This window comes from Stegostoma tigrinum, chromosome 1 (genome assembly GCF_030684315.1).
Source record: "Stegostoma tigrinum isolate sSteTig4 chromosome 1, sSteTig4.hap1, whole genome shotgun sequence".
NCBI lineage: Eukaryota > Metazoa > Chordata > Chondrichthyes > Orectolobiformes > Stegostomatidae > Stegostoma > Stegostoma tigrinum.
Genome location: NC_081354.1, coordinates 37,165,467 through 37,183,286, shown reverse-complemented (window position 1 = coordinate 37,183,286; position 17,820 = coordinate 37,165,467). Strand labels below are relative to the sequence as shown.

Genomic DNA, 17,820 nt, shown 5'->3' with positions numbered 1-17,820 from the left:
TCACAGAACAAAATAGTAAACAAACTGCTAATCTGAGGTTGCAGCCAATGTCTAATATGTTAGAGGGGTAGGTATGGCTGTTTTGGGTTGTCTTTGATTCTAAGTATTTAATATTCTATTTAATTAAATACCTAATATTTTACTCAGCTTTGAGTCAATTCTGTAAATATATCAAACCAACTAAAATAATTTCTGACATAATTTAATGGCTTTTAGAGCAATTTGTCATTCACAAGTATTGTATGATGCAAATATTCACTGTATTTATTTGCTCTTGCCTTTCCATAGATCCAAGTAGTTGGGTTGACCTCGCTAAAGAGAAGCTCAACTCTAAATATTAATAGCCACTTTTGGGGATCTGGCTGCTGTGGATTGGTGTGGAGTCATCATAGGCAGCAAGGCTTAACTTGGCTTTCACTGTTGAAAATTGTTCAGCGATTTAATGATTTTAACACCTTAAACATAGGAATGTGAATATTTCCATGTTTAATTGGTTTACAGCCAAAGTTCTGAAGTAACCTGACAACAAGTGAGATATTGATATGAAGTAACAGATGACTTGATCAATGGCTCTTTTAGTTAATTATTAATTGTTTCTCAAACAGGATTCTCATCATTTGCTGCCAGGTAGCAATGTTGGAGAATATAGTTACTCAATGGTATATTGTTCAGTATGACAAATTGTCAGTAATGTGCTTGTTCTTTGAACGCTGTGCTTTTTCTACTGCATAATCCAGAGATATGGTTGGTTTTGTATTTATTTATTACTTCCAAGAATTATTAACAAACATATTAATAATTAAGATGTATATATGCAAGTTGTGTAATTTTTTTGAATTAGAATTTTCTTGATGCATTTTTCCTTAATTTATCTGCATATTATAATAACTGAAGAATGTAAACCTTGGGGCTAATATTGCCTTGGCTTGGATATTAAATTACATATTGAAAATATATTCTGAGTTGTTTTGCATGTTGCCATAATTATCTGTGCTTACTAACTAATGCGAGCTTCAAGCAACAAAATGATAGCTGTAGGAATAATTGAATCACAGGCAAGGAATTTTCCCCAAGTGACTGTGGTCCCTTAAAACTGAAAAGTGTTATGCTCACTGATGACTTGTGGGGAGGGCAGGACACATAGGGTTCTTGCATTACTCAGTTGTGCAGACTCTGCTATGAAATTGATGCGAGGAGCTGATCTACTTTGAAACTTCTGTAGGGTTTAAAACAAAACCTTTTTTTCTGAACACAAGCAGTGCTGTGATGTATGTTTAGAAAGGGAATTTTGGGTGAAAGTTATTTCTACCATTTGTGTGTCTTTACAACAACATTTTTTTATACAATACCTTTAATAGAGGGATTGAAGGGCAGATGGCTAATAATATTTTCAAAGGTAGACTTTAAGGAATCCCCTAAATGAGTTGAGAAAGCTAAAGATCTTTAGGGATAATGTCAGGGTTTGGGGCCTTGGCAACTGAAGGCATGGCAGTCAATAAAAGAACCTAGCACAGGGTGTCAAAGTCTCAGGATAAAGGATCAGCAATTTAGCACAAAACAAAAACTTCTTCCCTCAAGTAGAACATAGAACATAGAACAATACAGCACAGGACAGGCCCTTCGGCTCTCGATGTTGCGCCGACCCGTGAACTAATCTAAGCCCCTCCCCCTACACTACCCCAAAATCATCCATATGCTTATCCAAGGACTGTTTAAATGCCCCTAATGTGGAGTAGTTGTGAAATTTTGAAATTCTCTACTCCAGAGAGTTGATTGGTTGCTCGAGCATATTCAAGACAGAAATTGACAGCTATTTGGGTGATAAGGAAATATGGAATGTGGCAATGATGCAGGGGTATGGAGTTGTTTAAGGCGAACAGGATCTGTTTGAACTAAGGGAGTTGTACAATCATGCAAATGCCCAGCTATTGACTTCCCTTTACAGTAGATCACGTCATTTCATTAGCTTTGGCATCATGGTGAGGCAGTAGAGAGGAGCTCTATCGGGTTTACCTCTTCTAAGCTTCAAGGCATCATTAAAAACAACAACACAATGCCATCTCACTTTCATAAACAGATAGGGATTCCACCCCATGAGCATGTAACATTTGATAACAGCAGACTTCTCGAGTCTTTGGCATTCTGATCTCTTCAAGGAAGAAGCATATAAAAGATAGAAGAATGGAAACAGGAATTGGTCATTCAGCCCATCGAGATTGCTCTACATTTAATCCGATCTTGACTGATCATCCACTTTAAAGCCACTTCTCTACATTAGCTCCATGTACCTTGATGTTAGTCTCAAAATCAATCAATTTTCACAGCTGCTTTGAGACAAGACCAACATTCTGCTGCCATGCTGATGGCCTATTAATGTCCACTTAAATGCCTATTTCCATCCCTGCCACAATAACACACGCAGCCAAAGCTTGTAAAACCAAAGGAGGCTAGCCTGTTACTTCACTATCTTGGATGAAAAGAAGGGAAGGAAAAGCACGTTATCTCGTTTCAGGATGACCTGTGCCATTAGAGGTAACCTGCTCTAGCTGTTTCACTTTTATTTGTGGAACAAGTCCTCCTGGCCTCTAAAATCTGGGTGCCCACACCCCACTTCCACCCTCCCACAACACTCACCTGGCCCAAGGATTCTCTGAGCCCTCCCCATGCAAAAACTACTGCAGACTCATCGATCAATCCAGTATTCATGGTCCTTCTCCTCTGGAATGCTTGTAGCCCCAGTAGCTGTTACAGCTGAATTCTAATACTGCTGACACTGTTCAATTGTTGGTCAATCAGACTGGCCATTGACTGTGGGGAGCTCTCAAGGACAATTAACTTAGACCAAATTAGTTGGAAAAGTCTGGGCTAATAAATGAAAGAAAAACAGATTCCTTACAGGAAATATGTATTTCATTGATCGACAATGTAGTAGATGTTTAGCAATCAAACTTTAAAAATGCCTGCAATCAAGATAATGAAGTATAATAAATGCATTAGCAAAATTGAAACCAAAGGATAAAAGGATAATTGTGTGGATATGAAACTGGGACAAAAGAAGAAAGCAGCGGATTAGTTGCTTTTCAGACTGAACAAAATTATGCAGTGCTAACTTTGCTGATTTTGTAATGCAAGAGAGAGAGAAAGCAAGAATTTTTTTTTACACTTTGGCACAAAACCTGGATCATTTTAAAACTTGCAGAGAAACTTGGAGAAGTACAAGCATCATTGCACACTTTACAGCTGGCATGAAACTTTGATGTTTAATAAACAGTAAGGAGCTATGCAAGCAATGAAATTGTATGGACCACACAGTATCAACCAGACACCAGCCATGACAGATGCACACAGTGCCCTGATGAAATTGCAAAGACCACTTTCCCACAGGGACGACATGCAGTCCAGAGGAGAAGGACCATAAACGCTGGATTTCTAGATGACTCCGTAGATTTTGGTTGGGCAGGACTCAGAGAATCATTGAGTCAGGTGAAGTGTTGAGAGAGGATAGCAGTGCAGTGAGGGCACTTAGATTCTGGAGGCCAGGAAGACTTGTTCCAAAAATAAGAGTGGAACAGCTAGAGCGGGTTATCTCTGATGGGACAGTCACCCCAAAAGGAGCTAACGTGCTTTTCCCTCCCTCCTTTTTAACCAAAGGTCAGAAATCTCAAGGCACCAGGTCATGCTCCAAATGGTTTCAGAGCTTTCGGAGCCTCACTCCTTCTTCAGGTGATAGTGAGAGCGGTAGCCTCGGGCACAGAATTTATAAATAAAAGATCAAAACTTCACACTATTGATGAGCATGTACAAAACAAACCTAAGATGCTGTTAAACCTTTAATCAATTAGAAGGTTTTAGTGATTAATATGTATTTGTATATTCCTGAATTATTTTCAAGTCATGGTCCTGAGAAAAGTAAAGGTTTTATCAGTATAAAGATGCGGTGACATTTTAGGTCAGAAAAAGTATGTCAGGTGTGTGACCTTGTTTAGAATCTATGTTTTTGTTTGGACCCAGTCTGGTTTTATTTCTAAAGTAGGAATTTATAAAATACCATATTGACTGACTGTCTATAAATTGTATGTTTTTTGACCAAATTAAAACGTATCTGCAAATATAAATTCACCCCATTGATTTGTGTGTGTGTGTGTGTGTGTGTGTGTGTGTGTGTGTGTGTGTGTGTGTGTGTTTGTGTGAATGTATGCATGTCACATGGGTGAGAGTCACCTGTAATGCGACATGAGCCCAAGATCCCAGTTAAGGCCGACCTCATGGATACTGAACTTGGCTATCATCTTCTGCTCGGCAGCTCTGCATTCGTGTGTATCCCAAAGTCCGCCTTGGAGGACATTTACCTGAAGATCCGAGGCCGAATGTCCTTGGCCACTGAAGTGTTCTCCAACTGGGAGGGAACATCCCTGTTTGGCAATTGTTGCATGGTATTCATTCATCCATTGTCATAGCGTCTGCATGGTTTCACCACTGTACCATGCAGATACACACATTACAGTTGACCCCACCACACTATATCCTCTCAAGCACACACATACGTGTGCATGCACACACACACACACACAATCTCTCTCCTCCCCTCGATCACAACACTCTTTTTACTGTACCCCCCACCCCTCATACCCCAGTCCAACCAGTACCTCCACATCATGGCTTTTGATGTAAGATAGTGGAGAGTTATGATGAAGAGTTATATAGACTTGAAACATTAGCTTGCTCTCTCTCTATGAATGCTGACAAACCTGTTGTGATTCCCAGCATTTTTTTGTTTCCAGAGCACTCCCACAGTCTAGTCAAGCAATAGTCTGGAATTGCCCTACTAACTAAATCGTACCTTTTCAGCTAACATGCCAGACTTCTCCATCAACATCTCTTGATACATCTATCTCACCATCAAAATTTACCAACCAACAACTGTGCCACAGAGATCAGAGTCAGAAGCAAGTTGCCTTGAGAATGCTCAGATTGACTCCAAATCCTGTAAATTTTCATGGGATCAGGTTAGATATTGGCAAGAGAGCCTTCTCCTGATCCTACGACTCTGCCTCAATTGATGAATCTGTATTCCTTCATGTTGAACCCCACTTGGAAGAAACTCCTGGGTAGCAAGTGTACAGAATGCTTCTGGATAGACAACTTTCAATCATCAAGAGAGACTCACTAGCACTATTCTCAACCAAAATGGGTCGAGTTCTGAAGGACATAGCATCAAGACTGAGTGGGAGGCAGTTGATGAAATTACTAACATGATAGAGAAAGTTGCTTTGCTTCATCCTTATCAGTCTAATTGTTACAGATGTATCTGTCTGTGACAGCAATGGTGGATTGACTTCCGCCCCGGCCCTGAGGGGACAATGTCTCATCTTCTTAATGCTGACACCCTCCAGAGTATTATTTGCTGAATGAGATAGATTTAGAATTTCCAAACTGGGCTTCAATGTAGCGCTTAGGGTTATCCACCCTAGTAGAATCATAATCAACCACAATCTGCAACCTCTTAGCCCTCTACAACCCTCCCTCTATTATTACCAACAAGCAAGGGATCAAGAGACAACAAATGTGGATCTGGAAAAGCACAGCACGTCAGACAGCATCTGGGGAGCAGGAAAGTCAACAACAGTGTTGACTTTCCTGCTCCTCGGATGTTGTCTGATGTGCTGTGCTTTTCCAGCTCCACACTTATTGACTCTAGCTTCCAGCATCTGCAGTCCTTACTGTCTCCAAGCAAGGGATCAACCTTTACCTAGATCAAAGGTCTGCAGTCATGCCATTTCCAGTTGTGGTGAGACTAGCTACTTATTACGCCTATTTTAAATAACAGTCAACCATGGTGGGATTTGAAACCATGTTCCAAAGCATTAACTTGAGCTTCTGCATTAAAAGTCCAGTGATATTATGACTATGCTACAACCATAAATATTCAACCTATTTACCTTCAGGTACACAGAGGCTGTAGAATGTATCATCTAGTAAATCAATCATAGGGTTTTCAACAACACCACGGTTATCCTTTTATACAAGCTTATAGTTTGTTTGAATCTGCAAATTATAAGTCAGCAAATTGATGACTACTCAAAAATGTTGTCTTTCTTAACTGAGTTATAATTTATTTTATCCCAGCTGTCAGAATTAAAACGGACTAGGGCTACAGATTTCAAACAATTACAGATATAACAGGTTAAGGAAGAGTAAATAACACTTAAAATAACAAAACTGCTTTGTTACTGTATGAACCAACAAATTAATATTTCAACAGCACCTGGCATTAGACTGTTCAAACATGTTTCCATTAAATTTGGTCACACCCTTACCCAGTGTGACCAGATCTTCCCGGTTACTGATTCTCCTTCAGACACTTGGTTGAACATTTCTTGCTCACCTTGGGGTTAGGTTTGCAATGGGGTTTTATTTACACCCTTTTCTTAAAGGCATTGACCCGGGTTGCTATACTGAAAGCCTGTGAAACTTTGCTAAAGTCATTCTACCTAATTACATTCTGAGCTCTTTACTTAAAACTTAAAGCTTGAACCCACAATGAACCCTGCTAAGGGAATTACCCAACATTTTTTCATCTTTTTTTCAGTATGCCATGGTTGTTCCCCTTTGAGTAAAGGAAGTTGAAGGAGATTTTACAGAGGTGTTCGAAATCATAAAGAATTTTGGTATTGCAAATAAAGAAAAACTGTTCAGATACAGAAACATGGGTAACTAAAATACATTTTTGTTGGCATCATTTAGTCTAAGAAAAAGTTGAGAGGAGGAGATATAATTTTATTTAGTAAATTATGCATTAACCACATAATAAGGCCTGGAATAAACTCTGGCCTATACTCCAAAGTCTTAGGGAAATAAATGAGCTGGAAAGTAGAGTCATTATTAATCTTTATATGGTCTCTTGACTTATATTTTGCCGGTATACATTGACAATTCAATCACAATTCATCCCTTCAGTGTAATTATTGGTAGTTACATTATCTTTATTTATAACAGGAAAAATGTTACAACCAAATGGTATTGGAAATCTGCCAACTTCTTCCCCAAAGAACTGATGATGCTCGCTGTCTATGGTAAAAATCAAAATTTTTCAGCAAAGGTGTTCACGGTTATAAAACTGATTTAATAGAGAGTAGCCTTGATTTTGAATCAATGACCTCTTATCATTGGGTGCTGATGGCGTAATGGTAGCAGAGTATTAATCCAGTGACCCACGTAATGTTCTGGTTCTTGGGCTCAAATCCTGCCAGGTCAGATGGTGGAATTTAAATTCAGTGAAAAATAAATCTGAATCAAGAGTCAAATGATAATGTGTAAACCATTGCTGATTGTCAGAAAACCCATCTGATATCCTTTAGGCAAGAAAACTGCCATCGTTACCTGGTCTGACCTACATTTGATTCCAGAGTCACAGTAATGTGGTTGACCCTTAACTGCTCTCAGGGCAGTTAGGAATGGACATTAAATAGTAGCCTAGCCAGTGCCACCACATCCTGTGAGTGAATTTTAAAAAGGTTGTAACAAATTGAAATTCACTGCCTGAAAAGGTGATGAGAGTAAGATTCAATAATATGTTTAAAAAGAAAATTGATTAAAACTTGAATGGGAGCCAAAATGTTGATAGTTAGCAAATGCAGATCTGATTGCTTTTTACTGCACTTTGTCTTTCTATGATTCTACTTACGTGGCTCAGTCCATGCAATCAGATATTTGTAACCTATGTGAGCCACTCAAAATGTAGATTTTTTTTGTATCCATGAAATTCCTGTCTATTGTTAATCTCTGCATATTCCTTTGGGTGACATCTGCCTCGGAATAGTAGGATAAATCTGTTATGCTGAGTTCATAAAGTTTATTCTGCAGTATTCCTTAACAGTCTGACAAAAATAGCTGACTGTCAATTCTCCACCCATCAGATGTAGTAATTTAAAATATTCTCCTTCTGAAGAAGGCCACATCTAAGATGGCATCGGCCTTATTACAAGCTTAAAGTGCAATAACTTTTGTGTGAATTAGCCACATCTTACCTTGTACTTTATTCTCTCCTTCTCCTGGGACTTCTTGCTATTTGTTGTTTTGTTTCAGCTTTGGTCTTTAAAGTTTGGACTAGAAAATGGTGTGCATTGCTCAGATTGTTTAGGTGTAAAACGTGCATGAATGACAAATTTTAATTTGGCATGGCTTGCTATGACCCATGACTAATTTCAGACTCTGTAATTTGTTCTGAGGTTCTTTTTATGCATCTTTGCCAGCCATCTAAAACCAGCATTCAGCCTCCTACATATGATGACACGTACTCCAAGTTATGTTCCCTCTGCCAAATTATGCAGCTCTAAACATGTGCAGTTTTTGTTTGCGTGGATACGCTTCATGTCCTCATCATTGACCTCTCAAAGTCATTAGTTACTGCAATGAGGCAGGCGACATGAGATTTTACAAAATTGAAATGGCAAAAAAAATTCCAGAGATAAATGTACTTATTTTTAAAAAAAGTACTTTACATGCCAATCAGTCACTATACGCAAGAATGTGCTGTCACTTCCTCTGCCCACGAGACAGGATATACTGCAATTAAATGGATGAGGAAATGTGCATGTCAGCCAAGTGTCACTTTGGTTTGTTTGGTAATGCTCTCAACCCTGAGTAAGAGGTTGTACACTATGAGGCAACTATGGGCTTATCGTGCATGCTGCTTCAAATGTTTCACTGTTCCCCAGATCTTCCACTGTCATTTTATCAGAAGTTTGATGGAAATGGTGTAAACCTGCAAATTGTCTCCTAAGGCACTAAATTTACACCAAATAATTGAAACCACCAGTACATTTCATGATCAGATGAAAAAGTAGGATAGACTGCTTTGCTCTGTGGAGATCCATCATTGACTCAATAGGCACAAAGTCTTTGTTCTGCGCTGGAAATGACTCTAGGACTCTATGATAATTTATTCCAATGGCTGAATTTTATGAGTTGCCACATTCACTGTCTTTCCTGACAAGGTTAAAAAGTCAAGGAGGAGTCTGTCGACTGGGACACAGAGGGCACCACCACAGCCCCACTAACCAGTTATTGATATGCTAGATGTTGCAAAACTTGAAAGCCTTCAGAAAAGATTTACAAGGATTTTGCCAGGGCTTGAGCTATAGGTAGGGGCTGAATAGGCTGGGGCTATTTTCCCTCCAATGTCAGAGGCTGAGGTTTATAAAATCATGAGGGGCATGGATAGGGTGAATAGTCAAGTCAATAGTCTTTCCCTAGGGTAGGGGAATCCAAAACTATAGGACATAGGTTTAAGGTGAGATGGGAAAGATTTAAAAGTGGCCTAAGGGGCAACCTTTTCATGCAGAAGGTGGTGAGGTTTCGCCAGAGGAGGTGGTGAAGGTTGGTATAATAAAACATTTAAAAGGCATCAGCCTGCATATATGAATAAGAAGAGTTTAGAGGGATATAGGTCCAATGCTGCAAATGGAACTAGAGTAATTTAGGATATCTGGTTGGCATGATGAGTTAGACCAAAGGTTCTGTTTTCATGCTATGCGCCTCGATTACTCTATGATGCTATAAATGACCACATGAAAACCTGCTGAGCTGACTGCTTATTGTGGTTCTTTCACTCCCATCCTAAGACAACGGTATTGGGATGAGGCCCATGGCATAAACAATTGTCCTCTTCAATGAGTCAATTCACTCATGGGCAGGTGGGTACTCTCACTCTCTTTTTCACTTCCCCCAGATAGTAAAGCTGTGGAAAGGGATTTGTCAGCCCCACCCACCACTGTTTTCAAATCTTTAATAGCGAATGTAAAATCCAGTCCCTCATGTTGATCACAGTTGGTGAATGGTTTCTGAACAATGGGATCCAATGAGGCTCCAGAGAATGGTGTTGCCTCTGATCCTGGGTTCATGTCATCATCATGTCGATGGGAGTATCCAGGAATAAACAAGGGCTGTGGCAAAAGGAAGGGAATAGGAGGGGGACCTGAAAGGGAAGGGCAATGGCTTCAAATGGCTGGCAGGGGCTCTCAGGGAGGATTTGGAGGGGAGGTGTTTGACTGAAGGGTTTGAAGGTTGAGGACATTGAGTTGGAGGGCTGTTGGGGGTATCTGGGTTATGAGTTGCAAGGATCTGTAGGGAAGTGATCTGGAGTGTGGGAACATAGGAACATAGCCTACAGGAAAACTACACATACGGACCAAATACTGAACTACACGAGCAACCATCCCAACACCCACAAACGAAGCTGCATTAGAACATTATTCCAATGAGCCACCACATACTGCAGCACAGAGGAACTACGAAGAGCAGAAGAAAGTCACCTATACAGCGTATTCAAAAAGAATGCGTTCCCTATGAACACAGTCCGCCGATTCCTCAGCAATAAACCCAAATAAACAGACAAAACGGGCTCAGAAACCATAACCACTCTCCCCTACATCAAAGACATTTCCGAAATGACTGCCAGACTACTCGGACCTCTTGGCATCAGGGTAGCCCACAAACCCACCAACACACTAAAACAGCAGCTAATGAACTTAAAAGACCCTATACAGACAACAAACAAAACAAACGTCATCTACAAAATACCTTACAACAACTGTGACAAACACTACATTGGACAAACTGGCAGAAAGCTAGCCACCAGGATGCATGAACATCAACTAGCCACAAAACGACATGACCCACTATCACTCGTATCCTTACATACAGATGAGGAAGGACACCACTTTGATTGGGACAACACATCCATCCTAGGACAAGCCAAACAGAGACACGTACGAGAATTCCTAGAAGCATGGCATTCCAACCGGAACTCCACCAACAAACACAGTCCGCCGATTCCTCAGCAATAAACCCAAACAAACAGACAAAACGGGCTCAGAAACCATAACCACTCTCCCCTACATCAAAGACATTTCCGAAATGACTGCCAGACTACTCGGACCTCTTGGCATCAGGGTAGCCCACAAACCCACCAACACACCAAAACAGCAGCCAATCTACCATCCCCTGAGAAAAAGAACAGGAAATGACATCACCAACACAGGAAATGACATCACCAACCCAAGGAAACTTAACCAGATAAATAGAAAGCGGGACATAACATCAACACTTCGTCAGAGGCTCACTGATGATGTTATCTAGAATGGTGACGAAACGTCTGAAAACTAACCTTCCAGCTCAGCGAGCAAACTCACATCCAGAACATAGGAACATGGAAAATGAATAGATCATTCAGTGTTTCGAGTAGGTTCTGCCATTCAATGAGATCATAGCTAATCTGTGGCCTAACTCCACCTACCTGTCCATGGCCCAAATTCATGATTACAAATTTATCTATCTCAGATTTAAAATTAACTACTGATCTGGCATTTGCACCTGGTTATAGAAGAGCTCCAAACACCTATGTACGTTGCTTCAAAATCTGAACTGTCTGGCCCTAATTTTTAGAACTATGCTCCTTTGTTATAGAATCCCCAACAAGAGGAAATAGTTTATCTTTATCTACCTGTCTTTTCCAGTTAATACCTTGGAGACTTTGATCAGATCACCGCTTAACCTTCTAAATTCTGGAGAAAACAGATCTAATTTGTATCATCTCTCATCAGAATTTAATCCCAGAAGCCCAGATATCATTCTTGAAAATCTACATTGTGTTCCCTCCAAGGCCAAGATATCTGTCCAAGATGTAAGGCCTAGATCTGCTCACAGTGCTCCAAGTGGAGTCCAACCAAGGTTTTGTGTAACTTCAGCATAACGTCTGCATCCATGTGCCCTAGTCCTCTAGATGTAAAGGCCAGGATTCTATTAGTTTTCTAGACTATTTTCTGTATCTGTTAGTGGGATTTTAAAGATCTATGCACCTGAATCTACAAATCTCTTTGGACATCTGTTGCATTTAACTTCATACCACAAGAAAGTGCCCTGAGATATCCTTTTCCAGTCCAAAATACATAACCTCACACCTGCTTATAATGAACTGTATCTGCCACGGTTTTGGTCATTTACTTAGCTTACCAATATCCCATTATAATTTCATGCTATCAATTGAGCCATCTTTGTGTAATCAGTAAATTTGGATATATAACTTTCTATGTGATTATCCAAATCATTAAGAAATGTTTTGAATAATTGGGGCCTTAACACAGATCCTTGTGGGACACCACTGGTCACATCCTGCCAATTTGAGTAGGTACTCATTACTCCTACTTATTGTTGTCAGCTGAGCAATTTCCTAGCTATGTTAGTAGTTAGCCCTTAATTCCATGGGCTTCTACCTTAGTTATCAGTGTCTGATGAGGGACTTTAACAAATGCTTTCTGGAAGCCCATATCAACAACATCCATAGACATTCCTCTCTCCAGTACCTCAGTCACCTCTTCAAAACATTTAGAGGTTTATCAGGTATGATCTACCTGTCAGGAAACAGTAACAATAACAAAACTTAGCGGAAAAACTCAGCTGAAATCTCTCTTCAGTTCTGAGCAAGTGTCACTGGACTCAAAATATTAACTCTGTTTTCTCTGCAAAGATGCTGCCAGACCTGCTGAGTTTTTCCAACAATTTCTGTTTATGATTCTGATTTGATTCAGTTAACCAATTAAGCTGAAAAATGTGTATATGTATTTAATGACATCTCCACCACAGAGAAAACAAGGTGTGGAGCTGGAGGAAAACAGTCGGCCAGGTAGCATCAGATTTCGCCAATCTGCCCACCCCCAACCTCATCTCAAGACCAGGCCCCTTCTCATCCCCGTCTCCTTGACCTGTCCATCTTCTCTCTCAACTAGCGGCTCCTCCCACCTCACTGACCAATCCCCAACCCCACTTCCTATCTACACTCACCTTTACTAGCTTCATCCCCGTCTCCTTGACTTGCCCATCATCTCTCCCAACTATCTTCTCCACTATCTACCTGCTATCACGCCCTCCCCCTCTCTATTTATTTCAGAGGCCGCTGCATCTCCACCATTTCTGAAGAAGAGTCATGACTCGAAACATCAGCTTTCCTGCTCCTCAGATGTGCCTGGCCTGCTATGTACCTCCAACTCCACACACCTTGTTATCTGAAACACCAGCATTGGCAATTCTTACTAACTCCACCACAGAGAAACTAGTTAGCTTACTGACATAAGAGAATGGAATGTATTTAGAATTTCTGAATTGAATTTAAAATTAAGTTTAATGTCACTCTCAATGATTTAAATCCCATTTAATAGAAAGACTCAGTAACTTCCATGAGACCACAGTGATTGGTAAAGTTTAAGTTGCAACAAAAATCTACAGCTCCAGCTTCAAAAGCGTCAGATGCATTCTTACCGATTCCCACAATCACTTACATAGCTGCATCAAATGTTATTTTTGCCTAAGGTTGCAGTTAAGGATGCTGTGGTGGCAGAATTCAATAAGAGCATTCTTATTGCAGCATATACATCTGACACTACTCCCCACTGGGATCCATATGAACGAATTGGTCTCTGAGCATGCTGGTCATTAACACTGAAAAAATATCACATCCTCCTTCCTCTTGTTGCAACTTGTCCTATTCTGTGTGACCCTTCTGTTCATTCTTCAAGTCATGTTGAATTACAATGGTAATGCGTACTGGGCACTGATATGTAGGTGCAACTGATTTATTCAGAAGTCTTGAAGTTAGCAAAGGTCCTTTGGAATCCGCCATATTGAATTTCAAAGAACATTCAACTTCTTGTAAAATTTACAATTTTAAACAGCTCTCCAAAGCAGCAGGATCTTATGCATATACTAACAAGCAGAGAAATCAGCCAATTATTGGAAGTGCTTAATGATTCCCTTACATAGGATAATAGGATGGAATTGGAGATCCTACCTTCTATGGAATGCGTTCAACAGTGTGACTTTGAAAGAAGACATTAACTGGAGCACCAAAGAGCTCTTGTCGTGCTGTGGTAATGTCCCTACCTCTGGACTGACATTCAAGTCCTACCGGTTCTGGGTCTGTGCAATAACATCACTGAACAGATTCATTAGGAAAAATAGGTTAAAAAAGAAACCAGAACACAGGCATGGTGGTTGTCCCCCAATGTCTGGGTAAGGAGCTTTGTTTTCAAGTCCCACCTACTTGAGAGGTGTTTAATAACATCTCTGAACAGTTTGAGCAGAAAAATGGTTTAAATAATAAATAAAAAAGCTGGAGCGCTTAACTCCAAATACTTTGTTCATTGACTAAAGTCAAAATCCAATTGCTCTGCATCACTCTTGTGGTCATTAACTGTGATTGTGCAAATGCCCTCATAAATGTGGCAGCACAATTCGCTCTCAGTGAGTGTGTGTAGGTCTCTGTGCAAGCTTGTGTAAGCACATACTTATAGCTATGTATTCATGTTTGTGTGTGTGTGTGTTTGTGTGTGTGTGTGTGTGTGCGTGTGTGTGTGTGTGTGTGTGTGTGTGTATATACATGTGTGTGTTTGTGTATGCATTTGTGTATGCACATTCTTAAGTCATTTCTATTATTCCAAAAATGACACAATTGATCCCAAATTCCAAGTCTCAGACTCCCTTGCACTTGTGTACAAAGAAATCTTTATTAATGACACTCAATAATTGACTAAAACAAATGAATAAAATGTGATCAAGATTACTAAGTAGTACCTTTTGTTCCAGACATTTGAACAATAAATGGGCCTGTCAACAAATCTGCAGATAAGTCAAATAATGCAATTTCCTCAGACATGTTTGGGCATAGTGTATTATCCATTTTAACTACTCATTTAAATGTGACATGTATTAAATTGCATGATCACTACACATCAGGAATTAGTAAAGTATTACGAAATTTTTGCTGTGTAACTTGTGAATAGGACATTTAACACAATATGAATTAGAAAGGAGGTGAAATTGTTACATTGCAGGATATTTTAACTTAAGTGGAAGGGATTGCATGCTGCTGTGGAGTTAATCGTCAAAAAAATGGAAGAATGCCAGGAAGCCAGCTTTAATCCAACAACTAGCACGATTTAATCAGGAGTGACAAAAACTGGCTAACCAACCTTCTCCTAAGGGATGTGTTGGCATCTTAAATCTATTAATGAAGCTAGATGCCTCAGAGTTAGCCTGCTATGCAGGTTTAGTTCTGGTGCCAGCAACTTTGGGGAAAATTTATGGACTTCCGCAGAAATCTTTAAACCACCCTCAAGCTCTCTTACATTTTGGACCCCAACTTTCTGTTCAAATCCCTCTCTACCCTAATCACACATTCTTGGCCCATCCCAGTTGATGTTTACACCCCTCCCCTTGAGATTGGAGCCTCTCCGTATCAGTGATTTGCTGCTCCTTTGGGAGTTCACTTTCCCCTTCACTCTCTCCCTCCTGCTAAATTGAGTCCCACCAATGTGATTATATTTTTTCATGCTAGGCCTGGGACAAAACTCATCCTGAGATCAGATCCCATCCCCAGAGATGGGGTTCAGACTTGTCTTTGAATCATTGTGGGAATGGGAAATGAACCTTAGCTGGTCTTATGATCTCCTTCAGAGACATCCTTCCAACTGGAAGCTGAGGTTGACAATCAGGTTGGCTCCTGAGATGATAACATGTCAGTAACTAAGGACACAGATGTGACGTTCAAGGTTATGGAGAGAAAGACAAATTTCTGAGTTTCTGGGAGCTGCCATACCTGACATATTTGAATGTTGAAACCTCCCTAAGTTGTTGACAATTCTAAACAATTAGACACAAATTATGAAATAAAATCAACAAAATAAAGCTTAAAAATCACTATAAAACAAAATTAAAATTAAGTATAAAAATAAGAAATAAATGATGAATAATGTTATAAGTATTTTAAAAATAGATTAGCCACTGTGATAAAAGTTATTTAGTCGCAGGCATTCAGTTCAGCGACAGTTAAATGGTCCACTCATAAGGCACAGTCATGAACGCTGGGTATTAGAATACATCTAAAGTAATACACAACTATTTGGCAAGTCAGGAGATGCCCATAAGAATATTGCTGAATGAAGTAGACACATATCTGAGCAAATAGAACAGTGAATGTTAAAAATCTTGGCAGGTTAGGCAGATTCTGTTAGTATTTCAGACCGATGATTATGTACTAGACCTGAAGAAAAACAGAAAAGTAAATGTGCTCACAAGAATCGTCAGGAGGGGCAGGTTGCTAATAACCATCAGTTAACTGCTCAGTGTTTGAGGAGGAGTGTCTTTTCCTGCAGCAGAAGTGTGCTTGGCCCATAATCCAGGCATCAAAGCAGTGAATCTATTGTGAGTACCCCCCATCTCTAGCCTATTAGGTCTGGGTTCAAGCCTCATTTACCCTGGAGATGTGTATTGCACTCTATACTTGTTATGAGTACAGCAATCCATATCTTCTCACTGTGTGGATTCTTTAGAGTCTTATGTGGTCTAGTGTATGGGAGGGTAGCCACCTTATGGCTTAATAAGCAGAATCCTGTCGAGTAAAAATACAGCATTTTTCTGTTTCTCGACAAATATTTGCAGGTTGCATGACTATAATCTACAATAGTACAAAGATTGTTGGGAGGACCAACCTTAGGTCTGTCTCCGAGAAGATCCTATTTTTCTCTCTCCTCTAGTCCTCATGACATCATCACAGTGGATGAAGCGTGAATCATTTCAGGTCTTGTAAGACCTGGATATGACAATATGGACATTGCTTTTTCATTTCATGTCTGGATACCACACTTTCAGGTGGTAAGGTCCAGACTCTCAACATCCTTTAAGTGCCATTTCTTCACAACTCTCTTCTTAGCCTTAAAGCTATAACCTCTCTACAAATGGAAAGAAACCTTCTTAGGCATCACAAATATGCCTTTTTTAAGATTATACAGCTCTCCCTCTCAACTTTGGCTGCTACATAGAAAGCAATCCCAGTCATTTTAATCTTTCTTCTTCACAGTACAGCCCATCCAGCCCAGGTAGTATCCTGGTAGTTCTGAACTGTCCAAACAGGTTTTACTGCTGCTAAGGAGGGATAGCTTCTCTTTGGGTCATGGAATTCTCAAAAACAATCTGTACCCACCCGAAGCACTAAACACCAGAACATCACTTGGCAATTTCCTGAAGCAGCAACAGGCCCACACTGCTCGTAACATTGCAGCTTAATAAGAACCGCCTTTCTCACTTTCTCCCAAAAATATCTATATCATTGTTCCCACTTTATCATTTCTCAGCCAACTGACAATACTCTCAAAAGTTCCATTACTGAGTCCACTATTTTAATGGGGGGCTATTTAATTCCAATTCAAATAAACATGTTGGATAAAATTAAAAAGACTATCACATCAATACGTTCCACTTTTATCCACTGATTCCATTCACAAAAATATTTTGGCATAAATCCATTGGTAATTGGCAGTGTTTACATTCCGTGGAAACTGATGGTATTCTTTAGATACAAACATACATGAGAAGATTAAGAGATGTATTATTGAGTTAAACATTGTTTCACTGGAATATAACATTAATGCTAATATCATATTATCAGTATTTTCATTACATTTTTTTACAACAGTTTACAGATACTTTAGCAAATTATGTGTAAAGCAAGGACAGAATTTAAAAAACAAAATCCTGGAGGAAACAGATTTTTTGGTATATTTGACGCAATCCAATTGAGGCTTTTTTTCTTCAAGTTTACACATAATATAGTTTACATGCCTGGTTTTGCGCTTATCAAACCAGCAGAAAGTTTGTATTGCACAACACTCTGGGAAATTCCTAGGAAGTTACATCATTTCATGTCGTTGAGTGACTGAATTCTGGTATAAATAGGGACACTGAACTATGGGGTGTTAGATAGAACAGCAA

The 17,820-nt window shown here is 39.7% G+C and overlaps 1 protein-coding gene across 2 annotated transcripts in view; it reads left to right on the top strand.

Annotated features, from left to right (window-relative positions):
- LOC125455748 (interleukin-8-like) overlaps nt 1–738 on the top strand; it is a 32,374-nt gene extending 31,636 nt beyond the window's left edge. For both annotated transcript variants that reach the window (XM_048538151.2, XM_059651187.1), the window contains one exon: nt 289–738. In XM_048538151.2, the coding sequence (XP_048394108.1) occupies nt 289–298 (10 nt within the window). In that variant the 3' untranslated portion in view covers nt 299–738. The remainder of the gene's footprint in view (nt 1–288) is intronic.
- Nucleotides 739–17,820: the final 17,082 nt, after the last annotated feature.